Genomic DNA, 26,974 nt, shown 5'->3' with positions numbered 1-26,974 from the left:
CTGTTTAGCTGAATGTGTAGTTCTCCAGCTAAGTGGTGGTTGCTGATCCTGGGCAAATATTTATCTGCTGCCACTTAGCCAGATAAGTCGAAATGTATTCGGCTAAGGCACTGAATATGGACCTAAGTTAAGCTCCTATTTTCAGCTGAAAAGTCACATGAATTTAGATTCCTAAAAGTTAGGCCCCTAAATTTAGGATCCTGCTATTTATTTGTCTAGATTTAGGCTCTTAAATTAGGTGCCTAGTTCTGAAAATCAGTGCTGAGCTCCTAGCTTTGTTTCCCGTCCACCAGCCATCCACTTTTTAGGTTCCTAAATTTAAAAGCTTAATGAAACTAGGAGCTTAAATTTAGGTGCTCAGTCGCAGTACATTTTCAAAAGGGCCAATTTAGGAGCCTAACTCCAAAAGTTAGGAGCCTAGGTCCTTTGAAAATTGGCCCATGTGTGCATTAGTGGATGTTACGCCCTTCAAGGAGGAAGAAGAGCAGCTTTAGGCCAGCGCAGGCTTGTACAGGTAAGTTAGCTTTGAACATACACAGTAAGGTCTCCGTGTATAATGCACAGCGTGCATGTAGACTCTGCCTATAAGCAGGCACTCTGAAGATAACCCTCTTAATGCTATCTTTCCCTTGGCACCTTCTGGCCTGTAGGATGTCCTCCTGCTGGAAGTGGGGAGACTCAGCCAGCAGCACCCATCTGCCTTCTACTTCTCCTCTGCCGGCTTTCCTTTGCAGGGGGAACCATGGAGGCCCCCTATGCTCTTGTAAGACCCACCCCCAGTGCAGCGTCAGCTGCAGAAGGAAGCCAGCAGAGCAGGAAGCAGTGGGTTAGCACTGCTGGCCAACTTCTGCTCGTTGCAGGATAGGGGGCGACAGGGAAAGCAGAGAAAGGACATGGGGGGGTGGGGGGGGGGGGGGGAGAAGTGAAGGTGATAGTGCCCGAGGAGAAGGGAAGGGAGAAGGATGATTTATGGGGGTGGAGAAGGGAAGGCATTATGTCAGAGAGGTGGGGGAGGGGGCAATGATGAAGTGAACCCTGTGCTGGGTATTCCACAATACCAAAAGCTTGGGTCTCATCAGCACTTTCCACCTACACTGCCTTCACCTCCTCTGGACTTCAAGTCCTGAATTCTGCCTGCCTCTGCCCTCTGCACTTTCTATCCTGTGCTCTGTATGTCTGCTTCCTCTCATCCCCATAGGACCTCCCACCGCGAGGACACAGGTGAATAGTATGAAGGCTTCTCCCATCACTTAGTTTTAGGATCAGCACTGAGCAGCCCTCAGCTGTTCAGGCCGGACCTGGCAGAGTAGCTAATGGGTCTGTGACTTCCTATGTGCTATTTATCCTATCCCTCTTCTCCAGGATACCTAGAAGCTTGTGAGAAATAGCATTGGTTAGGTAAGTCTAGTAAGTAGGGAATCAAAACTATCTAATGCTCTTTTTCCTAAATTCAGGAGAGAAAGACTCCATAGAGATCGCACGTGTGGGAAAGCGACATTCATCTGCATAGGAAGAAAGTAGCAGATTGATACAGAGGAAGAACCCCTGGAAGATTTCACCCCAGGAGAGGCCACTGACCCAGAAGACTCCTGGAGGCCCAGAGTGCTTTTGAAAATAGCTGTCCTCACCTGATGTGCTGTCTGAAGTACTGTTGGAGGAGAAGGTGGCCGAGGGTAGAGATAAGGAGTCATAGCAGAGGTTCCAGGCACCAGGGAAGAAAAAGATGCTTAGCCAGAATGACAACAAAATGTTCCAGTTAAGAGATCATGAACAAAGCCGAGGCAGGAATGATGTTGCAGCTAACACGCATTACAGGTTTCTTTGGAAACCCTGAGCCTGGCCCCAGTGCCTGTTTCCCCATCCACTAACTTTTATTCAGGCTGCGTAGTTGGTATCCTGCCTGGTTAACCCTTGGCCTGCCCTTCCCCAGAAATTCCTTCAGGATACAGTGGACCTCTTATAAGGCAGCATCACCTCAAAACAGAGCCCACTATGGTGAAGTCAAGGATCGAAAGAGTTGGAAGCAGGTCAGCAGGTGGTGGCACTGGGCACAAATCCTGACCCTGTAAACCTTTCCTGCTGTAAGTGTCTTGTATGCAGTGATGAATAAATATGACCTACTTCAGATTTTAAACATTTGTGTATCGGTCTGTTTCTAGGAGAGTAACATTCTGGGTGTTTTGCTGTATTGAGGGGTGTGCATTTATTTTTAAATGAAATTAAAAAATACAATGAAAAACATATTTCATTAGCAAATGAAATGAAAAACCCAATGAAAGTTTTTCTCATCCATGGGGTTCTGGTTGTCTAAATGGGGCAGGAGGGACCTCCAGTCACTTCTGCCCCGATGGATTCCATTTTCAGATTGGCCACTGCCATTTTCTTGTGCAGCCTTATAACAAGATGGCACTGACCAGAGGGTGGCTGGCACAGATTTCAAATCGTAACCTGGCAGGGCTCTATTTGGACTATTGAATTCCCGATGATTTATTTTTTATTTATTTATTTAACAGTTTTCTATACCGACCCTCATAGTAAATAACCATATCGGATCGGTTTACATATAACAAGTGTATAACTGGGGTAACAATTCAAATTCAAGTAAACGAAGGATAAACAATAGGTAGGAATAAGTCCGAAAGTTACAATCAACAGGGAATGAGAACTTGGAAGCTTGCCATAAGCTGGAAAGAAGATAAGGCAGAAAATAAATATAAAGTGATACAGTAGAGCGTACGGGTTAAAAGCTTAAAGTTGCTTTAACCTGGGAGAATCAGAGTCCATTCGTGAGTATAGATGCCAGGACGGGTAATGGTGAAGGACAACTAATGATTGTCTGGTGGCTCAGCGAAGGCTTGGTGAAAGAGCCAGGTTTTAAGTCTTTTTCTAAAAGTTAAAAGGCAAGGCTCCAATCTGAGGCTTGATGGGATGTTATTCCAGATAGAAGGGCCAGCTATCGAAAAAGCTCTGTCTTTCGTCGTCGAGAGGCGTGAGGCTTTGGTGGGGGGAAATTTCAGAGTACTTTTGAGATTATCTCTAGTAGGTCTGTTAGAGGAGTGGAGTTTGAAAGGGATTTCCAGGTCGAGTTGAAGATGATGATGGATGGTTTTGTGAATTACGGTGATTGATTTGTATAGAATTCTGAAATTAACTGGTAACCAATGTAGGTTCCTGAGGATGGGTGAGATGTGTTCGCTGCGGCTGGTACTGGTCAGCAATCTCGCTGCCGCATTTTGTATCATCTGCAGTGGTTTGGTAGTGGATTTGTGGAGGCCTAGGAAAAGGGCACTGCAGTAGTCTATTTTGGTGAACAGTAGCGCTTGTAGGACTGTCCTGAAGTCGTGGAAGAATAAGAGTGGTTTAAGTCGTTTTAGAACCTGTAGTCTGAAGAAACAGTCTTTGGATGTTGTGTTGACCATTTTCTTAAGGTTTAGTCGATTGTCTAGAATTACCCCTAGGTCTCTAACCTGCTTACAGGTAAGGTGAGAGATGTGTGGTGATGGTGGGGGGATATTGTTTTCATTTGAGGAGATGTAGAGCATCTCTGTCTTAGAGGCGTTGAGAACCAGGTTTAAGCTGTTGAGTAGATTAGTGATGGATAGAAGGCAGTTGTTCCAATGGGTGAGTGCTTTTGAGATTGATTCTGTTATCGGGATTAGAATCTGTACGTCGTCTGCGTACAGATAATGAATTAGGTTGAGATCTGTTAACAGTTGGCAGAGGGGGAGGAGGTATATGTTAAAGAGGGTTGGAGATAGGGAGGAACCCTGAGGTACACCAAGAGTTGATTTTGTTAGGGGTGACTCTTTATTGTTGATTTTGACCTTAAAAGTCCTATTGCTGAGGAAGGACTTGAACCAGTTGTAGGCAGATCCAGAGATGCCGATATCTGCTAGGCGATCCAGCAGGATGGTATGGTTGACGGTGTCAAATGCCGCCGAGATGTCTAGCAGGACTAACAAAAAGGAGTGTCCTTTGTCTAACCCCATGATAATATGGTCAGTAAGTGAAATGAGGAGGGTTTCCGTGTTGTGTGATTTACGGAAACCATATTGCGAGGGGTATAGGATCTTGTGGTCTTCAAGATATTCAGAAAGCTGGGTGTTTACCAGTTTCTCCGTTAGTTTGGCAACGAAAGGGAGGTTAGAGATGGGTCTGAAGTTAGCTAGTACATTAGGGTCTAAGTTGTGTTTCTTGAGGAGGGGCTTGAGTGAAGCGGTTTTTAGAATGTCTGGGTAGCTTCCTTGCGTTAGAAGGCTGTTAATGATACTGGTCAGAGGTCCTGAGATCGCATTTGGGATGAGAAGCAGGAGTCTCGATGGGATGTTATCAGCTGGATGGCTTGAAGGTTTCTGTCTTTTTAGAAGGGATGATGAGGTTACACTGTGAAGAGGAGAGTTCTGCTTGTTGGGGATGGGGTTTGGTAGTGATGATGAGGTTAAGATGTGGAGAGGAGAGTTCTGCTCGCTGGGGATGGGGTTTGGTGGTGATGATGAGGTTAAGCTGTAGAGAGGAGAGTTCTGCTCGCTGGGGATGGGGTTTGGTGGTGATGATGAGGTTAAGCTGTGGAGAGGAAAGTTCTGCTTGTTGGGGATGGGGTTTGGTGGTGATGATGAGGTTAAGCTGTGGAGAGGAGAGTTCTCGCTGGGGACGGGTTTGGTGGTGATGATGAGGTTAAGCTGTGGCGAGGAGAGTTCTGCTCGCTGGGAACAGCGTTTGGTGGTGATTATGAGGTTAAGCTGTGGAGAGGAGAGTTCTGCTTGCTGGGGACGGGGTTTGGTGGTGGTGATGAGTTAAGCTGTGAGAGGAGAGTTCTTCTCGCTGGGGATGGGGTTTGATGGTGATGATGAGGTTAAGCTGTGGAGAGGAGAGTTCTGCTTGCTGGGGATGGAGTTTGGTGATGATGGTGATGAGGTTAGCGCTGGGGACGGGGTTTGGTAGTGATGATGAGGTTAAGATGTGGAGAGGAGAGTTCTGCTCGCTGGGGATGGGGTTTGGTGGTGATGATGAGGTTAAGCTGTAGAGAGGAGAGTTCTGCTCGCTGGGGATGGGGTTTGGTGGTGATGATGAGGTTAAGCTGTGGAGAGGAAAGTTCTGCTTGTTGGGGATGGAGTTTGGTGATGATGGTGATGAGGTTAGCGCTGGGGATGGGGTTTGGTGGTGATGATGAGGTTAAGCTGTAGAGAGGAGAGTTCTGCTCGCTGGGGATGGGGTTTGGTGGTGATGATGAGGTTAAGCTGTGGAGAGGAGAGTTCTGCTCACTGGGGACGGGGTTTGGTGGTGATGATGAGGTTAAGCTGTGGAGAGGAGAGTTCTGCTCACTGGGGATGGAGTTTGGTGGTGATGATGAGGTTAAGCTGTGGAGAGGAAAGTTCTGCTTGTTGGGGATGGGGTTTGGTGGTGATGATGAGGTTAAGCTGTGGAGAGGAGAGTTCTTGCTGGGGACGGGTTTGGTGGTGATGATGAGGTTAAGCTGTGGAGAGGAGAGTTCTGCTCGCTGGGAACAGGGTTTGGTGGTGATTATGAGGTTAAGCTGTGGAGAGGAGAGTTCTGCTTGCTGGGGAGGGGTTTGGTGGTGATGATGAGGTTAAGCTGTGGAGAGGAAAGTTCTGCTTGTTGGGGATGGGGTTTGGTGGTGATGATGAGGTTAAGCTGTGGAGAGGAGAGTTCTCGCTGGGGACGGGTTTGGTGGTGATGATGAGGTTAAGCTGTGGAGAGGAGAGTTCTGCTCGCTGGGAACAGCGTTTGGTGGTGATTATGAGGTTAAGCTGTGGAGAGGAGAGTTCTGCTTGCTGGGGACGGGGTTTGGTGGTGGTGATGAGTTAAGCTGTGAGAGGAGAGTTCTGCTCGCTGGGGATGGGGTTTGATGGTGATGATGAGGTTAAGCTGTGGAGAGGAGAGTTCTGCTTGCTGGGGATGGAGTTTGGTGATGATGGTGATGAGGTTAGCGCTGGGGACGGGGTTTGGTGGTGATGATGAGGTTAAGCTGTGGAGAGGAGAGTTCTGCTCGCTGGGGACAAGGTTTAGTGCTGATGATGAGGTTAAGCTGTGGAGAGGAGAGTTCTGCTCGCTGGGGACGAGGTTTGGTGGTGATGATGAGGTTAAGCTGTGGAGAGGAGAGTTCTGCTTGCTGAGGACGGGGTTTGGTGGTGGTGATGAGTTAAGCTGTGGAGAGGAGAGTTCTGCTTGCTGGGGACGGGGTTTGGTGATGATGATGAGGTTAAGCTGTGGAGAGGAGAGTTCTGCTCACTGGGGATGGGGTTTGGTGGTGATGATGAGGTTAAGCTGTGGAGAGGAGAGTTCTGCTCGCTGGGGACGGGTTTGGTGGTGAAGATGAGGTTAAGCTGTGGAGAGGAGAGTTCTCGCTGGGGACAGGGTTTGTTGTTGGTGAATTAGTTTCTGCACTGGGAGGGGTATGGGGAAAGGGAAGGGGGGACCCTGAGCTCTTTTTTCTATGTTTTGTTTTGTTTTCTGAAGTTTCTGTTCCTTTGATGTTTATTTCATTTTCCTTTGATGTTTGTTTCATGTAACAAAACAAACATCAAAATGAAATGAAAACTGAATTAAAAATCAACTGATATGAGTACACAAAATGAAATGAAATGTTCTTCTGTACATACTCCTTGCTGTATCCTCTCCATTGCTTACTCTGATTTAGAATCACGATCAGTTGACTGCTTGCTCCTTCAGGTCCAGATAGTTAGTTTGCTGGATTTGATAAAACGCCTTTCTTCCCAAAAAAGGAAAACCTTGTTACTTTTCCATACACAGTGTACAGCATGCAAGGAGAATGTGAAGTCTTTGCAGGGGGGTATACACTACCACCAGACTTATCTAGGCATCTAAAATGGGATTTTAAGATACCTTTCAATGACTGACTGGTGGGCTTATGAGCTTCCTTACAATGTTGCTCACTAAGAATTAGAGGAGAATATATTGGAAGGAGGAGATAGCAATGAACCTTCTAGGGGAAGGGATGGGGAGAAAACATACTCTATGGGGCTGATATTCAAAGCCATTTATCCTTTTGAATTATCTGAATAAATGCTGACTTTTGGATAACAGCCCCACTTATCCAGCTAAATTTTATCTAGATAATGTAATGGCGTTTTGGGACATTCCAGGGCAGAGCTGAGAAAACGGAATAAATTCTTAGGCTATCGCCGATATGTGGACTTATTTGCCTATGACTAGATGCCCCATGAGGAGCTATAAATATCTGGGAATGTATTAAGCAGTGCTTGCATTATTTCTTTTTGCCCCGTTCTTCCCATCACTGGCTTCCTTTTTGTTCCAGGTGATACCTTTAACATGAGAATTCTCCAGGGCTGATACTGTACTACATGAGTTCCTGCTTCAGATGGGCCTTCCATCTGATCTACCACATTGTATTAGGATCACTCTTGCATTGGTCCTTTAAAAGATATCACACCCTGCAGAGAATCTGGTTTTCTCAGCACCGGTACAGCTAACAGAGCTTTGCACTGCATTTTATTTTTTTTGGAGTAATGAATTTAATTCCTTGCCGCTTGCTGAAGTGTTATGGATTGTAACCATTATGAACTGGGCTGCACGTGTATCATTGCATATCTGTATCTCTCAGTCACTGGTAGCTTTGTAGCAGAGTCTTTCAGTATTTAGAGCATGATTTGTTTAGTTTTGAAGGTTTCTTAGACTTTCATAGTATGCTAATTTGACAGCATCCAAATTCATTTTGCATCCTGCAGTAAGGGGATGGATGTTGGCCTCCTTTCCTGCTGAGGGACGTGTAGAAACTCCCAAGGTCCCTAAGGAACCTGGTGGCCACCTTCCACACTGTCCCATCCAGCTTGTGCAATGTTTGGGTCTGCCACACATCTGGCGCTAGTATCTTGTGGTCCATTCTGTGCATGTATGTTGCACATAGTTAGTTCCTCTGCTCACATCAAGATTTTTCACTTCCTCATAAGAACATAAGACTTGCCATACTGGGTCAGACCAAAGATCCATCAAGCCCGGTATCCTGTGTCCAAGTAGGTCACAAGTACCTAGCAGGATCCCAAAATGTTGATAGATTCCATGCTGCTTATCTCAGGGATGCTGAAATCGGGTTTCACGCTCCCAGCAATCAGCCAGAAGTCTCCCTGTATAACCCATCCCCTATCATGCTAACTTCTTTCCTTTTCTTTGGCTGGTGAGGGGACTGGGTTTTACTTTTTAGAATGGTTAAAGTCTAAAGATAGCTTGATGATTTTCCCCATTTTTGAAGCACCCTTAGTTTTTGAACAATCAAGAATCTGATTTCCTTCAAAAATTTGGATGCAATTGTTGCATCCAAATTGGATGCAACAATTGCATCCAATTTGGTTTAAAAAAAAAAATAAATCTTGAACAATTAGGTGACCTATATCCACTAGGCCTCTTTTACTGATGCCCTTAAACAAATTGTTTGGCAAGCTTCTTCACAAATTCTGCCTTATTAGTGTCATACGTGTAACTTGCCAGGGCTGATGCTCATTCCTCGCTTGGCTCTGCTTTCCACTTTGTTGAAGGATGCCTTCTTGGCTTCTTTCACAGCTCCCTGGGTCCATGCTGGCAGTCGTGAATATTTCCCCTGGATGGAGCTGTGGGTGAGTTACATTTCTCGCAGGTCTGCAGCACCAGGTGGAAAGCGTTTGCTTCATGGACTCTTCCTCCTTTCTGTGGTGCTGGAAATAGCTTTTCTCTCCAGCCAAGGCTTGATAATGACACGATGCTTTTATTGTTTCTGATTTCATGATGGAACTGAATTCCGTGAGAGCTTCTGGCATGTTTCCGGGTTTATCAACGTGACCTGGAAAGCTTGCTTTTACTTGTACATGGAACACTTTTTAACAACTTTCAAGAATTTGAAATGCATCCTTACTCTCCATCTGTTTTTGTTTTGATTTTTTTTGTTTAAATTAGTTGGAGCTGTCCAGACCATGGTGCTGAACAACAGTGAAACACATATGCACTTGGCTTCATTATCTGCATCTGAAAATACTTGTGTTTTCCATTTAAGACTGCACCTATAACTGTCCAAGAAATGCGCTTTAATAAACCACTAGGGTTTATTGGTAATTCTTGGTTTTTTTTTTCTCAGTTGCTTATTTTGTGATTCTTCCTCATGAAATGTCCAGCATCAGAGCGTTGTCCAAATCCAAACCTTACCTCCACCTCATGTTTAGGGACATGGGAAGGATTTAACATGGGGAAAAATATAGAGGACAAGGAGGCAGATACTGATATTAAATCATCACACTGTATACGTGGCCCATACCCCCGCAGTGCCAAAACAGATTGGATCACAGATCTCCATCAACTCCTGTCCTCCCACTCTCAGATCCCTCTTTGTTTTAAGACAATTAAGAAATAAACTACTAGATGGTTGTTGTCTGTACAAGCAAATGCACTCAAGCCAAATGTGCACAGAAAGCAGGAAGGCACATTAGAAAAACTATGTAGGGAGCACAAGTGGAAAACGTTGTGGTTTACACGACCTGCAAACAACCTACTCTCTCTGCTGGCAGGATCTGCAGGCTTCGCTTATTTCAGAGTTGTTATCATGTCTTCATGCTTCTGATCCTGCTGCATGGTCACCTGGGGGAAGCCGGCTCGCCTGCCTATCATGTCTGTATTTCCATAGAGCTCCATTTAGTGACACACACCAATCTTATTTTTTAGACATCTTTCATTTGCATATAGATATCTAAACGTATTCTTTTTATTCCTATCCACAACCTGCTTATTATTAACAGACTATTCAAGTAATTTGGAATCATTCTTATATGTCTGGTCTTTATTTAAATCCACCTGAGCTAAGCCTGGCTTTTTCCACATCCTCTCTATCGGGATATTCTGATTTCCTTGTTTTAACAGTACCTTTGAAGATACCTCATGCTGCACCATTTATCCCTGACTTTTATCATTTGGTTTAAAAGGTGGAGCCCATCCTGTTGGAGTAGATACCCCTTCCCTAAAATGTTCCCCAGTTGCTGATGAATCTAAAGCCCTCTGTCTCATCCACATATTGAGACTCCAGAGCTCTGCCTGTGTCCGGGGTCCTGCTCATGGAACTGGGGGCATTTCTGAGAATGCTGGAGGTTCTGGATTTCAATCTCCTATCTACAGACCTAAATTTATCCTCTAGACCCTCCCTCTTGTGCTTTCCTAAGTCATTGGAACCCATATGTATCAAGACAACTGACTGCTCCCCAGAACTTTCTAAATTCCTATCTAGGTGATGCCTGACGGTCCGTTACCTTTGCGCCATGCAGGCAAGTTACTAAATGATCTTCATGCCCAGCAGCTGCCCAACTATCTACTTTCTTATTGAATCAAACCACTAATGACCGTGGCAGTCCGAAGCCTTCCCTGCTGGGTGTAGACCCCTGGAGACACATCCTTGGTTCCAGAGATCACCTGGAGGGCAGGTCCCAAGTACAGAAACACTTCCTGCCGCACCAAGGTGATGCTCTCCTTCCAGTTGACCTTGCTTCCCCAAAGCAAGATGGGGCTGATGTAGTATATCTCTGAAGGTCTCCCCTATATTTCATTTTGTTGCATTTCTATAGGGTTCCACAAATAGCAGCCTGCCCACAGTGGTGTGCAACCATGCAAACAACATTATACAATCCATAAAAACATTACAACTAATAAAACACCCCTACCCTAAACCAGCCCCAGACCCCCTCCCCTCATATGTACTCCCCAAGTTTTTATTTCAACGACAGACCACAACCACAAACCTAACCTCCTCCTTCCGGTTCACCACGGATTAACTCTCAATCCTGTCCTTCTTTCCCCCCCCCCCCCAAAAAAAAAGAAAAGTCCCCCAACTCACTTAGCCATCAGGGAGAAGCCACTTTTTTCTTTTTTTCTGAATGCCAGAAAATTAAACTCTAATCTGATATTTATAGGAGCTAAATTCCACAATTTTGGTCCAGCTACTGAAAATACCCTTTTAGAAAATGAAATGAAATCCCATACATCTCCTTCCCTGCGGATATCTGTAATAAATCGCCCTGGGCATAACAGAGCACACCTAGCAACTGACCTTCCTAAATACTCCAGGACCTCCCCTTCAGCACATGAAAAAGCAAAATCTGAAAACCATGCTGCATGGAGCGTGCTCATTCTCTAAGAGCACCCGCCACACACATGCAACTACTGTCAGGCTTTTCTTTGAAACGAAGCAGGAAATTGCAACAACACTTCCGGTTCAATTCATTTCATTTCGAAAATGGAAGAAAGGGAAAATGAAGGAAATTTCATTTGTGTTTCATTAACTCCCCCCCCCCCAAAAAAAAACCTCTTTCAGACATAGCCAGCCCCAAGGCTTCCCTCCCATTGAAATAAAATGCTGCCACCAACCACCTGTCCCCCCACCAGCTTGGCATAACCTCTTGCTCCCTCCATCCAAAGGAGAAACTGGGGATCACCCTGCGCACTGCAGACCCGCAGATGGGATAAGAAGTGGACGGGGGGGCTGAGAGGCCTGATATCAAAACTGAGGGGGGGGGGGGAGAAAGGCTTTAATTTCTAAACTTCGGCAGTGGGTGGAAGGAGGCAGGACCCGGACCCAACTGATTTTCTTTTTTTTTTTTTTCAATTTTTTAATTTGTTTTTGTTTTGAATTTTAAATTTATGTAATTAAACAAAAAATGAAAATGAAAACCAAAACAATTTTCATGTACCTTCCCCCCCCCCCGAAATATCATACATGGGGCACTCTGCAAAAAAGCCCCTGCTGGTCGACTGTCTGCAGATTTTATTATAAATTATTAAAGGGAGTGGGGAATAAGTAACAGAGTTTATCCTTAAAAAGGCTAAAGTGTGAGGCCCTAGAGGGTAGGATTGGAGTTTATTAGTAGGGATCTAATACAAGTAGAAAACCGGCAGAACAAACACAGGCAAGCGTATAGAAGGAAGAACTGGATCCTGATCGATATCTGCTTCGTATGCCACAGGAGGCTAAAATTTTCAAAATCTAGCACACAACTGTGTTCCCAAATAGATTATAACGATCTCTGTCCTCAAATATACCTGGAATAGGAAACAACAGTGCACTGACAATCCATGCAGTATCTGCTGCTCCTCCTCCCTCTGTGCATAGCCTCCTCCCCATGGCTCCTCTGCTGCTCCTCCTCCCCATGACTCATCTGCTCATCACCTCCCCATGGCTCTTCTGCTGCTCCTCCTCTCCATGACTCATCTGCTCATCTCCTCCCCATGGCTAATCTGCTCATCTCCTCCCCATGACTCATATACTCATCTCCTCCCCATGGCGCCTCTGCTACTCCTCCTCCCCATGGCTCCTCTGCTGCTCCTCCTCCAGATGACTCACCTTCTCATCTTCTCCCCATGGCTCCTCTGCTGCTCCTCCTCCCCATGACTCATCTGCTCATCTCCTCCCCATGGCCCAACTCCTCATCTCCTCCCCATGGCTCCTCTGCTACTCCTCCTCCCCATGACTCATCTGCTCATCTCCTCCCCATGGCCCAACTCCTCATCTCCTCTCCATGGCTCCTCCTCCCCATGACTCATCTATTCATCTTCTCCCCATGACTCATCTATTCATCCTCTCCCCATGACTCATCTACTCATCTCCTCCCCATGGATCCTCTGCTGCTCCTCCTCCCCATGACTCATCTGCTCATCACCTCCCCATGGCTCCTCTGCTGCTCCTCCTCCCCATGACTCATCTGCTCATCTCCTCCCCATGGCTCCTCTGCTGCTCCTCCTCCCCATGACTCATCTGTTCATCTTCTCCCCATGACTCCTCTGCTGCTCCTCCTCCCCATGACATCTGCTGATCTCCACCCCATGACTCCTCTGCTGCTCCTCCTCCCCATGACTCATCTGCTCATCTTCTCCCCATGACTCCTCTGCTGCTCCTCCTCCCCATGACTCATTTGCTCATCTTCCCATGGCTCCTCTGCTGCTCCTCCTTCCCATGACTCATCTGCTCATCTCCTCCCCATGGCTCCTCTTCTGCTCCTCCTCCCCATGACTCATCTATTCATCTTCTCCCCATGACTCATCTACTCATCTCCTCCCCATGGTTCCTCTGCTGCTCCTCCTCCCCATGACTCATCTGCTCATCTCCTCCCCATGGCCCAACTCCTCATCTCCTCCCCATGGCTCTTCTGCTGCTCCTCCTCCCCATGACTCATCTATTCATCTTCTCCCCATGACTCATCTATTCTTCTCCTCCCCATGGCTAATCTGCTGCTCCTCCCCATGACTCATATACTCATCTCCTCCCCATGGCTCCTCTGCTGCTCCTCCTCCCCATGGCTCCTCTGCTGCTCCTTCTCCAGATGACTCATCTGCTCATCTTCTCCCCAAGGCTCCTCTGCTGCTCCTCCTCCCCATGACTCATCTGCTCATCTCCTCCCCATGGCCCAACTCCTCATCTCCTCCCCATGGCTCCTCTGCTGTTCCTCCTCCCCATGACTCATCTATTCATCCTCTCCCCATGACTCATCTACTCATCTCCTCCCCATGGCTCCTGTGCTGCTCCTCCTCCCCATGACTCATCTGCTCATCTCCTCCCCTTGGCTCCTCTGCTGCTCCTCCTCCCCATGACTCATCTGTTCATCTTCTCCCCATGGCTCCTCTGCTGCTCCTCCTCCCCACAACTCATCTGTTCATCTTCTCCCCATGGCTCCTCTGCTGCTCCTCCTCCCCATGACATCTGCTGATCTCCACCACATGACTCCTCTGCTGCTCCTGCTCCCCATGATTCATCTGCTCATCTCCTCCCCATGGCTCCTCTGCTGTTCCTCCTCCCCATGACTCATCTGCTCATCTTCTCCCCATGGATCCTCTGCTGCTCCTCCCCATGACATCTGCTGATCTCCACCCCATGACTCCTCTGCTGCTCCTGCTCCCCATGATTCATCTGCTCATCTTCTCCTCATGGCTCCTCTGCTGCTCCTCCTCTTCATGACTCATCTGCTCATCTCCTCCCTATGGCTCCTCTGCTGCTCCTCCTCCCCATGACTCATCTGCTCATCTTCTCCCCATGACTCCGCTGCTGCTTCTCCTCCCCATGACTCATCTGCTCATCTTTTTCCCATGGGTCCTCTGCTGCTCCTCCTCCCCATGACTCATCTGCTCATCTCCTCCCCATGGCTCCTCTGCTGCTCTTGCTCCCCATGACTCATCTGCTTATCTTCTCCCCATGGCTCCTCTGCTGCTCCTCCTCCCCATGACTTATCTGCTTCTTCCTTTTCCCATGGCTCCTCTGCTGCTGCTCCTCCCCATGACTCATCTGCTCCTCCTTTTCCCATAGTTTTTCTGTGCCTCCTCCTAGCAGCTTCTCTGTTCCTCCTCCCCCTTCAGCTCTTCTGCCCCTTTTCTTTCTATGGCCCCTCTGTACCTCCTCCCCAAGGTACCTCTCCAGATCTGCTTTAATGCTTTCCCCCTCCCCAACCTCCGCTTCTCCAATCTTAAAGAGGTATAAATAGTACCATGCGAACTTTGACCCATCCCTAAATCTGTCCCTTACTGTGCCAGAACAGAGTCCAATGTGACAAAGACAACATCCTTTCTGTATAATAAGGACATTATCATTGGTAAACTCCCCTCATTACAACGAATGAAAAGCAAGCAGTCCTCTTAGAGACAATGAAAGTAAGGTTCTACCACGCAGCTTTCAGCCTGATAGTTCCTGAAGTCATCAGAACCCGCTGATGGGCTTCTAGCCCTCCGATGGGTGCATGCATATTTTATTGTAGTCTGTTCCTCTTGTTTTAAAAGCATGAACCATGGTGCCAGTTGGGGGCCAAAGGTGTGCTACAGTAGGGTCAAATTAAGTGGCCATGTAACGTGATATTCCCTGCGATATTTTGGGATGTGGATCCTGAAGCTAAGCAGCATCTGCTTGCAAATTATTGCAAAGTTTCATCCAGTGTATTGCTCTTGTATCCCCCTCAAGACACACAATTGTCTCTAGTTTCTCAGTTGTAGGGTTGTGCCTTTTTAAATTGTGAGCCTCGGGAATGAATGCTGCTTTGTTCATGTGAGTGTCAGAATAGGCAAATCACACGCCACTTCTTGCAAGCTTGTTTTGTTTGCGCAGTCTTGGGAAATGATGTTTTGTTTATGAAAGCTTATGAGCATGTCATCTTCTCTCTTCCAGCTCCTCCCAGTCTAAAGATGTCTGTCAATGAAACCCTGGTGGTGAACCCTGGAGATAACGTCACCATCCAGTGCTCGCTGACAGGGGGTGACCCCACACCTCAATTGACCTGGTCTCATTCTCCCAACCCCATGCCTCAGAACAGCCTCAGTCAAGGGGGAAACCTCACCATCTGGAGGATCCGGACAGAAGATTCTGGATTTTACAACTGCACCGCCAGCAACAACGTGGGGAACCCTGCCAAGAAAATGGTCAACATTCTTGTCCGATGTATGTCTTTCCACAATGCCTTGGATAAGTTAGGCTATTCTTTCCAGTACAATGAAACTTTAAGCATCTCTCTTTTGGAATGCTTTACAATCCCATACCACAATCATGCTAGAGAAAGGAACTACACTCTAAGAGCCCAAGCTAAGAATAGCACCCTAGCAGAAGCAGTGAGTCTGAAGGGGCTGCTGGGATGAGGAAGGAAGGTGGTTGATGAGTCTAGATAGGTGCAGTGGTAGGGAAGGATTTGGCTGCAGCTGGGAGAAGATGATTGTGCTAAGGTAGTGGGGAAACAAGAAAGAGTGGAGGGAACAGGGAAGATGTCGAATATGAACAAGGTCAGCAGGCAGATAAGGAGCAAGTCCGTAAAGGATGGTGAAAGAGGGTCTATGTTACGTGAGCTCTGGAGGGAGCCAGTGGAGTGCTGATATTGGCCCTGCTCTTTCAAATACCTGAAGAAGTGAATGACTGTGGCAGCAGTATTCTGGACACTGATTAATATTCGAGGATAGGGATTTATGGAGATCACAGAGAAGTAAGCTGATCTAAACAAGACATGATGCAATAAAAGTGATAGTTAATGCCTTCTTTTTTTGATCCTTCCAGGATGTCTCAGCTTCCCATATATTTTCATTATCTTTGTTAAATTGATTAATGCATATTGTTGAAGAGATGTACATGTGTTTTAAAATGAATGGTAATCTGAACCAAACTGAGCATTTTTGTTTTGGTTCAATTTACCCAAAACAGATCACAATCCCCTCCCGAAAATCCCCCAAATTTTGTGGTTTATTCTTTTTGGAAAATATTGTGCATTATTTGTAAATAATGCAGACTATCTGTTAACAGTGCACACTATTTTCCAAAACAAAGAAATCCATGAAACAAAAAAAAACAAATAAAAAATGATCTGAAAATTAATAAAACATACTGAATCAAAAACATTTCCCTGCACATACCTAGATTTTTGATTGTCCCTCTCTCTTTTCACCGCACTTTGATTCCAGGTACTGTGAACAGCCAGGGGTTTTTCCAGCTTTGTGTGTTAGAAGAATAATACAAAAATGAACCTGTCCTCAGAGTAACTCATGGCATGTAGCATTGCCAAGCAGTGGAAAGCCTGTTAGATTGCCAGCCAGATATACATCCCATATCTGCCATAGACTGGGGCATGAAACTCGGTATTTGAGGATGGATTAATTATGCATTATAATAACATATCTCTGATAAGTATAACAGCAGACATTTTTTTTCTGATAATAAATTAATCCCTCATGAGCTTATGAAAGCAAATTGCTAAGAAGCAATTGATGAATCACATCTGTCAGGAATCGATTTGGGATTTGCATGTTAAAGACTCATTGCTTTCTCATAAGGGCTCTCAGAATTAAACCCCTCCCATCCACTTTCTTCCTGGTTAAGGAAGGGTCAATGGGCCATCAGAATCTCACAGTCACATCTAGTCCTCACTCTTTCTGGCACAGTCTTACTGCTGGGCTAGGGACCAGGAGGCACTGCCTCATTCATACGTCTGAAGGTCCAGCAACCAGGAACATGCTAGAAGACCACAGACTTGTTCACATCATACATCTTCCAGTTATGCAAAGAGTAAAATGTAGAGTCCATGTGGCTTAACTTCATGATTTCTGTTGATAGTTTTGTGGCCTCCTGTTGACACCACTAAAATGAAAAGCACCATCGCAGTTGGCAGCCAAAGTAAGAAGAGCATAAACAGTGTTTTTCTCACCATTCATGAGTTTTGAGGAAAACTTGTAGTGGTAGAGTTTAGCCATCATGGCCTGTGCTGTACCCATTCTCTGGGGAAATAGAAGACTGCAGAGTTCATTGCTCCTGTTTTGGCTCCCCCATTATTGGGGAGGAATTCAAACCCAACAAACTCAAAATGGCCAATAGGTTGAAAACATCTCTAAAACGTTCTTATAAAAATGCCTGCTAATGTGTTTCATAGTGAAAAAACAAACCATCTCTAGCAGTCGTATTTTCTGCTACATCACTTGCTTCTTGATTCTTTTCAGCCATGAAGAATGCCACCTTCCAGATCACCCCGGACCTGATTAAAGAAAGTGAGAGCATTCAGCTGGGGCAGGACCTGAAGCTCTCATGTCATGTGGACGCCGTGCCCCAGGAGAAGGTCATGTACTCTTGGTCCAAGAATGGCAGACCTGCCAAGGTCTCTGACCGCTTGCTCATCACCAAGAATGATCCGGAGCTGCCAGCCATCACCAGCAGCCTTGAGATCATAGACCTGCGCTTCAGTGACTATGGCACATACCAATGTGAGGCGTCCTTCCAGGGAACGCCCATTCCTGAACTCAGAGTGGAAGTGAACATCTCCTCTGAGACAGGTCAGCCTTGCTACTCACTGGGGAAGGGGGAGCAGTGTTTGTAACATGAGGCCAGGTCCCTTCTTTTCCTCTATGAACTAGGGAGAGTCAGGTAATTTTAAATAATAATAATAGAAACATAGACTTCCTTGCCAGTTGGCTCTGGCCATTTTCCCTTCCTACTGTAAAAGGTAGTAGATTCTATTTGTTTTCACATTGCTAAGGATCCTCTGTGTTTGTCCCATGTTTTCTCGAATTGTGTGTTATCAATTTTTTTCTCCGAGGACAAGCAGGATGGCAGTCCTCACACATGGGTGACATAATCCATTGGAGCCCAGCATGGAAAACATGTGTCAAAGTTCCTAGAACTTTGACTGAGCCTCTTTGAGCATGCTCAGGCATGCATTATACCACACAGCCATGTGGTGTCCCTTCAGTCTTTTTTCTTTTCCGCGGAGCCCAATGTTTCATGGTGAAATTGAGTCTCTCAATTTGTAACATTTCTTCTACTTTTTCTCAGCATTTTTTCATTGGGAAATTAGTCAGGATTGCGGAAGTAGATGTGGGGTCCCTCAGGTCTCCCTCCTAGAGTTCTTAGATAGGATTTTTGTCATTTCTGGTAAGTTTAATTTGTGTCGATCCCTGGAGTGGCAGTGCGCTCAGTGCCCACCATCTCTTGATGGCCGCAGCCATTGCTTTCAATATCATGTCCCTTTTATTTTATGATACCATGTCATCATTAGGGTTCCAGCCATGCCCTCAGTGCGGGAGGACTGTGATAGATGTGTCCTCTGCCTTGAGGCATCCATGATGTCCAGCCTCTTAAGGATGTTGGGCCGGGTTGAAGAAAATGGACCAATACTTTGGGCTCTGGAATACCAATCTGTCAGCATCAGCATTGAAGGACCTTGTGCTGCATTGAAGGCTGTTGAGCCATCAACATTGGCAGGGCCGTTGGATCTGTCGGTGTCTGTGTTGGTGGTGTCCAGGGGCTCCAGAGATGGGCCATCACTCAGCTTTTCTAGGTTGAAGACAGTGGGTTCATCATCTTCGGCCTCAGCACCGGGGAGGGACTGAGCTGAGCACTGAGGGAAGCTAAAGAAGTATTGGCATCGGTCCCCATAGATGTACGGTGCCAGACACAGGGATACATCAGCCTTGGCTGCGATGCCCCTGAAGTGACCCTGTGGTGAGGAATGCCAGTCCTCCACGATTCCTAGGGGTTCACCACAACCTTCATAAGTCCTGATGCCCACTACTGATCCTTCTCTCGGTTTCAAACAAGATCTGATCACTCCTCCTGGATTCCAGTCCATCCTGTCAGCAATCTTCGAAGAGGAGCTGAAGAAGCAAGAGTAGCAGTTCGTAGAGAAGGCACTGCAGGGTCTCATCGTTGGTGCACTGATGGCACAAGGACCTGCACCATCACTCCTCGAGCCGCTGCTTGGTTCCCTGCAAGCACTTATCAGTGCCATGCCAACATCTTCACTGGTATTGGTGCCTGCAGCGGCATCAACGCCTGTCAGAGCATCGGAGCAGCCACTGACTAGTCCAGTGGTTATCCATTGTTCCTTTGAGGAGGAAGCTACCCCAAAGACTCGACCAGCCGAGTTGGTTCCCATACCACTGGCTGAGGACTGAGCACATTGACATCCATCCCCTTTCTATGATAGTGAGGACGATCTCTTTGACCCTTGGGGGAGAGGCTCCTCAGAGGCTTTAGAAGATGAGGCATTGGATGACCTCCCCTCCGAACCATTTCCTCCTGACCACAGAAGCAAGTCTCCTCCGGAAGGCCTCTCCTTTGCAGATTTTTCACAGTTGTTGGCAGAAGCCATCCCATGTACTTTGCAGATGGAGGAGGTACCCCAAAGAAGATGCTGGCTATTCTCCAATTTGTGGAGCCTCATAAGATCATGGCAGCCACAGTGCATGAGATCCTTATTGCATTGCTGATGAGGATGTAGGAAAATCCCCTCTTGGTGGCTCCCATTAATAGAAAGGAGGACATCCAATAGACTCCCAAATTCGATAAGCATCAGCTGCCACACCAATCAGTCATGGTGGAAAACACTCTCAAAAACGTCAAGTACCTTCAGACCCATTCCTCGGTGCCCCTGGGAAACAATCCAAGGGCCATGGACAACCTTGGGAGGAAAGTGCTTCAGGGAGCTATGTACATAGCCTGCATAGCGGCCTACCAGCTCTTCATGGGTCAGTATAGGCAGGACATTCTGAAACAGGTGCAAGAAGTGGCTAAGCAGCTGCCCCAGCAGCAGCAAGAAACCCTCCAGTTGCTGGTGCATACGGGTCTGGAGTGCAGAAAACATGGGCACAGTTCAACCTATGATGTTTGCCACAGGCATCAGCGCCTACAGACTCGCCTGGCCGTGGGCCTCGGATCTCTGTCAGGAAGTGTAGGAAAGACTCACTAACAGGCCGTGCACAGGAGAGACTCTCTTCAGAGATAAAGTGAAGCACATGGTGGATCAGATCCATGATCACCACACTACCCTCCAGCAGATCTCCGCTGGCACCCAAGACCCACCCTCCCTCTGAGAGGTCGTTGAGATCTGGCCCAGTGAAGTCTTTCTTCTACCTGAGGAGACACTATTCTCTTCCATCTCGGTCCTGACAACAACAGCAGGCTCCTTGTAGTTGCCCCAGGCAACAAAGAGCCCTAAAGACCCAACCAGAGCCTCAGTCAGATCATGGGACAGTGTTTTGACTGAATCAAAGAGAGTGTAGCCAAGACTATCGTACCCATGACGATGGACCTTCTGGTTGGGGGAAGGCTGTGGCTCTATGCAAGTAGTGGCCCATTGTAACCTCAGACCAGTAGGTCCTTGCCATTTTTTCAGAAGGTAAACATTAAACCTCTTGAGTGCCCCTCCAAATCACCCTTTGGGTCCGTTGTGGGAACCGGTAGTACATCAGGAACTGCTGCTGTCGGAGATTTCCTCCCTCTTAATGGCCAGAACAATTGAGCCCATTCTACCAGGGCAGAGAGGGCGGGGATTTTACTCCCAGTACTTCCTGATTCCAAAGAAAACATGGGGACTCCTTCCATTCCAGACCTTAGGGCTTTGAATAAATTTCTAAAAGGAGAAAAGTTCAAGAAAGTTTCCCTGGGCACCTTGATCCTTTTCTTGCAAAAAGGGGATTGGCTATGCTCTCTTGATCTAAAAGATGCACACACTCACATCGAAATCTTCCCTAGCCAACGGAAGCGATTTGTGGTGGGGAAAACAGCACTACTAGTACAGCACTCTGCCATTTGGGCTAGCATCTGCCCTGCAGGTCTTCACTAAATGCTTGGCCATGGTGGTGGCGCATCTTTGCTGACTGGGAGTTCATGTTTTCCTTTATCTGGACGATTGGCTGATCAAGAACACCTCTCGGGGAGGGGTGGAGGGGTCCATGCACTTGACAATCCAGGTGCTGGAGCCACTAGGGTTAGTCATCAACTACTCCAAGTCCCATCTCAGCCCATCATCTCAATTGGACTTCATTGGAGCCCTGCTAGACACGGCTCAGACCAAGGCCTTCTTGTCATTGCAACAGACTATCAGGATCTGCGGGACTGCATCCAAGTCATTTTCACCTTCTGGGATTTCTTATCTTGATGGCAGGAAATTGCTACCTGGCCAAGATGATGAGGTAGACAGTGAGATGCTAAGAGAAATTAGGGAAGCTAACCAAATTGGTAGTGCAATAATAATGGGAGATTTCAATTACCCAACTTTTATCAAAAAGAGTGAACGGTTAACCACCGCAATCAAAATCAGAAAACAACAAAGTGGAACCCAGCAAAATCTTATTAGTAGTAGCCTAAGGTGTCAGCAAGCCTGACGTTGTATGACTTCCAATAAAAGACACCAACTGGTCTTCTCAATCACTCACCTTCTTCAAATTTTAATGCTTTGAAAAAATTATTTTATAACTTTTCTTCTTTTTCTTAAAATAGTCCTCCATCCATAGAGATTATGAAAATCCAGACTATTGAAAATATTTATTTTAAATTATATAGCCCAACATGGCCAGTGTTTCGCTGATTAGCTTCTTCAGGGGCATATAAAGAACATGTAAACAAGAGTCTTTAACCCATTTAAACGGGACGTAGCATCTCAACCATATCATCAGGAGTCAATGATTGAGAAGACTGGTTGGTGTCTTTTATTAGAAGTCACACAACGTCAGGCTTGCTGACACCTTCTTAGGCTACTACTAATAAGATTTTGCTGGGTTCCACTTTGTTGTTTTCAGATTTCAATTACCCCAATATTGACTGGGTAAATGAAATATCAGGACATACTAGAGAGATAAAGTTCCTGGATGGAATAAATAACAGTTTTATGGAGGAATTGGCTCAGGAACTGACAAGAGAGGGAGCAATTTTAGATCTAATTCAAATGGAGCACAGGATTTGGTGAGAGAGATAACGGTGGTGGGGCTGCTTGGCAATAATGATCATAATATGATCAAATTTGAATTAATGAATGTAAGGGGAAGTAAGTAAATCCATGGCTTTAGAACTAAACTTTCAAAAGGGAAACTTTAATAAAAAGAGAAAAATAGTTTTAAAAAAATCCCTGAAAGTTGCAGCTACAAAGGTAAAGAGTGTGCAACAGGCATGGAAATTGTTAAAAAAAATACTATCCTCCAAGCAAAGTCCAGATGTATTCCAGGCATTAAGAAAGGGGGAAGGAAGGTCAAACAATTGCCAGCATGGCTAAAAAGTAAGGTGAAAGGGGCTATTTTAGCCAAAAGATCTTCATTCAAAAATGGGAAGAAGGATCCAGCAGAAGAAAATAGGATAAAGCATAAGTATTGGCAAGTTAAATATAAGACATTGATAAGACAGGCTAAGAGAAAATTTGAAAAGAAGTTGGCCATAGAGGCAAAAACTCATAATAAAAACTTTTAAAAATATATCCGAAGCAGAAAGCCTACAAGGGAGTTGGTTGGACCGCTAGATGATCAAGGGCTTAAAGAGGCACTTAGGGAAGATAAGGCCTTTGTGGAAAGATTAAACAAATTCTTTGCTTTGGTGTTTACTGAAGAAGATGTTGGCGAGATACCCATTCCAGAGACGGTTTTAAAGGGTGATGATTCAGATGAACTGAACCAAATCACGGTGAACCTGAAATATGTGGTAGGCCTGATTGACAAACTGAAGAGTAGAAAATCACCTGGACTGGATGGTATACACCCCAGGCTTCTGAAAGAACTAAACAATGAAATTTTAGACCTATTTCAATTAATTTGTAACCCATCTTTAAAATCATCTGCTGTACCTGAAGATTGGAAAATGGCAAATGTAACCCTGATATTTAAAAAGAGCTCCAGGGGTGACCTTGGAAATTATAGACTGGTGAGCCTGACTTCAGTGCCAGGAAAAATCATGGAAACATGTAGATAAACATGGTTTAACGGGACACAGCCAGCATGGATTTCCCAAGGAAAGTCTTGCCTCACAAATCTACATTTTTTTGAAAGGATGAATAAACATGTGGTCAAAGGTGAATTGGTAGAAGTTGTGTATTTGGATTTTCAGAAGGCGTTTGATAAAGTCCCTCATGAGAGGCTTCTAAGAAAATTAAAAAGTAATGGGATAGGAGGCAATGTCCTTTCGTGGATTACAAACTGGTTAAAAGACAAGAAACAGAGAGTAGGATTAAATGATCAATTTTCTCAGTGGAAAAGGGTAAACAGTGGAGTGCCTCAGGGATCTGTACTTGGACCAATGCTTTTCAATATATATATATAAATGATCTGGAAAGGAATACGACGAGTGAGGTAATTCCATGAAGTTAGCAAGTAACACATTTAAGACTAATTGGAGAAAATTCTTTTTCACTTAATGCACAATAAAGCTCTAGAATTTGTTGCCAGAGGATGTGGTTAGTGCAGTTAGTGTAGCTGGGTTCAAAAAAGGCTTGGATAAGTTCTTGAAGGAGAAGTCCATTAACGGCTATTAATCAAGTTTACTTAGAGAATAGCCACTGCTATTAATTGCATCAGTTGCTTGGGATCTTCTTAGTGTTTGGGTAATTTCCAGGTTCTTGTGGCCTGGTTTGGCCTTTGTTGGAAACAGGATGCTGGGCTTGATGGACCCTTGGTCTGACCCAGCATGGCAATTTCTTATGTTCTTATGTTCTAAGAAAACTAAAAAGAAATGGGATAAGAGGCAATGTCCTTTTGTGGATTGCAAGCTGGTTAAAAGACAGGAAATAGAGAATAGGATTAAATGGTCAGTTTTCACATTGGAAAAAAGTAAACAGTGCAGTGCCTCAGGAATCTGTACTTGGACCAGTGCTTTTTAATATATTTATAAATGATCTGTAAAGGGGTACAACGAGTGAGGTGATCAAATCTACGGATGATACAAAATTATTCGGAGTAGTTAAATCACAAGCAGATTGTGATAAATTGCAGGAGGACCTTGTGAGACTGGAAGATTGGGCTTCCAAATGGCAGATGAAATTTAATGTGGACAAGTGCAAAGTGATGCATATAGGGAAAAAAAAACCCTTGATGTAGTTACACAATGTTAGGTTCTATCTTAGGGGTTACCATCCATGAAAGAGATCTAGGAGTCATAGTGGATAATACATTGAAATTGTCGGCTCAGTGTGATGTGTGATCAAAAAAGCAAACAGAATGTTAGGAATTATTAGGAAGGGAATGGCAAATAAAACAATGGATTTCATAGTGCCTCTACTTCGCTCCATGGTGAGACCATATCTTGAATACTGTGTGAATTCTGGTCACTGCATCTCAAAAAAGATATTGTTGCACTAGAGTGCAGAGAAGGGTGACCAAAATGATAAGGGGCATGGAACAGCTGCTCTATGAGGTAAGGCTAAGGACGTTAGGCCTATTCAGTTTAGAGAAGAGATAACTGAGGTGGGATATGGTAGAAGTCTACGAATTCATGAAAGGACTTGAACAGGTTAATGTAAATCGGTTGTTTACTCTCTAATATAATAGAAGGACTAAGGGGCACTCCATGAAGTTAGCAAGTAGCTCATTTAAAACTAACTGAAGAACATTTTTTTTTGCTCAGCACATAATTAAGCTCTGGAATTCATTGCTAGACAGTGTGGTTACGGCAGTTACTATTACTGGGTTTAATAAAGGTTTGGATAAGCTCCTAGAGGAAAAATCTATAAACTGCTATTAATTAATAAGCAATAGTAGCTTGAGATTTGTTTAATGTTTTGGTACTTGCCAGGTACTCATGACAATACTGGGCTTGGATGGACCCTTGGTCTGATACAGTATGGCATATCTTATGTTCTTATGATTGGGAAGTGTCCATCCAAATTCCTCAGGTCCAAATTATCCTAATGATAGGTATGTCCACCTTAGGTTGGGAAGCTCATGTAGATGGGCTCAGCACTCAGGATCTTTGGTCCACCCAGGAATGTGTCTGCCAAATCAACTTCATGGAGAGCTCAGTGAGCCTGTATGAGCTGTGGGCTTTCAGTGATCAGCTGTCCAACAAAATTGTGTTGGTCCTGACAGACAACCAAGTGATTTATTTATTATTTATTTATTTTTAATTTTTATATACCAAAGTTCTTGTATCAGATACAAATCACTCCGGTTTACATAAAATAGTGAGATGCCCAAACGGAAGGGGCTTTACATATAACTATAAAACTATAATAACAATGTACAACTGGAACATGGTATAGAGATAGTTACAAGAGAAGGAAAAACTTTTGATATCAATATCATATAATAGTGATAAATAACAATGGGTATGGTAGATTTGAAAATGAGCTAAAATAAATAAAGGTAAAATTAATGCATTAAAACAGTATAAATGCGAAAGTAATAAGCGCAGTATATACAATAAAGCATATTATCTTAATGGGGGCACATGTGGAAGCGTTGATTTGATTGAAAACTCTGTTGTATATTACACGAGAATGTGAGCATCTAGGCCGTGTTAAGTGATGATGTACTGTGTGAGCAAGCAGGGAGGTATAGGCTCTTAACTCCTTTCAAACAGCAGTGCAGATATGGTCATGGGCCCTCTCTCACAGGATGATACTCAGGGCCACATATCTAGCTTGTCTGTGGAATGGAGTAATGGACAGCTAGAGTCGATCCTTCAGACCTGGACTAGGGGGTAGCGAACCAGATCTTCCGCCTCTGGGGAAGCCCAGAAGTGGATGTATTTGCGCCTCAGTTCTGCTCCAGGACACATAACAAGCTAGTTTTAGATGCCTTTGCCCTTCATTGGGACCAGGGTCTCCTGTACGCATATCCTCCAGCTCTGCTGGTGGTGAAGACTTTGTTGAAGCTCAGGGAGGACAAGGGGACTGTGATTGCCATTGGCCAAGACAGTTCTAGTTTCTGCTCCTTCAGAAGTTATCCATCTTGAAACAAATAAGACTGGAGACTTCCCCAGATCTCATCACTCAGGTTCGGGGCAGATTGAGGCATCCCAACCTTCAAGCCCTGTTGCTCACAGCGTGGATATTGAGAGGTTGATCTTGCAAACCCGTAATATCTCAGAAGATGTGTCTCGTGTCCTCATAGCTTCCAGAAAGCCTTCCATCAAAAAGTCCTATGGACTGAAGTGGAGGAGGTTTTCCATGTGGTGAGAGGAAAAGGTCCTAGACCCTTTCTCCTGCTCAGCACAAAAACTTCTTGACTACCTTCTGCACCTCTCTTAACTCTGCTAGGGTTCATCTGAGTGCGATTGGTGCATACCACCAAGATGTAGATGGTACGCCCATCTCTGTACAGCCGATAGTTTTACACTTCATATGGGGCCAGCTTCAGTTGAAGCCTCCTCTAAGGCCTCCTGCTGTGTCCTGGGACCTCAACGTGATTTTAGCTCAACTGATGAAAGCTCTTTTTGAGCTACTGTGCTCCTATGACCTGAAGTACCTGACCTGGAAGGTTGAATTTTTTGGTGGCAGATGCTTCAGCATGCAGGGTCAGCGAGCTCCAGGTCTTAGTGACTTATTCACCTTACACTACGTTTTTCATAATAGGGTGGTCTTGCACACGCACCTTAGGTTCCTGCCTAAGTTGATGTCGAACTTCCATCTTAAGCAGTCCATCATACTGCCTATAGTCTTTCCCAGGCCCCATTCATACCAAGGCGAATGAGTACTGTACAGTTTGGTCTGCAAGAAAGCCTTGGCCTTCTATCTGGAGCCCTTAGAAAGTAACCGGCTTTTTGTTTCTT

At 45.3% G+C, this 26,974-nt stretch overlaps 1 protein-coding gene across 5 annotated transcripts in view; it reads left to right on the top strand.

Annotated features, from left to right (window-relative positions):
- MDGA1 (MAM domain containing glycosylphosphatidylinositol anchor 1) overlaps positions 1 to 26,974 on the top strand; it is a 506,987-nt gene that overhangs the window by 93,092 nt on the left and 386,921 nt on the right. For all 5 annotated transcript variants that reach the window (XM_029592906.1, XM_029592908.1, XM_029592909.1 and 2 more), the window contains 2 exons: positions 15,149 to 15,418; positions 17,452 to 17,781. In XM_029592906.1, coding sequence (XP_029448766.1) covers positions 15,149 to 15,418; positions 17,452 to 17,781 — 600 coding nt within the window. The remainder of the gene's footprint in view (positions 1 to 15,148; positions 15,419 to 17,451; positions 17,782 to 26,974) is intronic.

The sequence above is a fragment of the Rhinatrema bivittatum genome, chromosome 3 (genome assembly GCF_901001135.1).
Source record: "Rhinatrema bivittatum chromosome 3, aRhiBiv1.1, whole genome shotgun sequence".
NCBI lineage: Eukaryota > Metazoa > Chordata > Amphibia > Gymnophiona > Rhinatrematidae > Rhinatrema > Rhinatrema bivittatum.
This window is presented reverse-complemented; position numbering and strand designations above follow the sequence as displayed.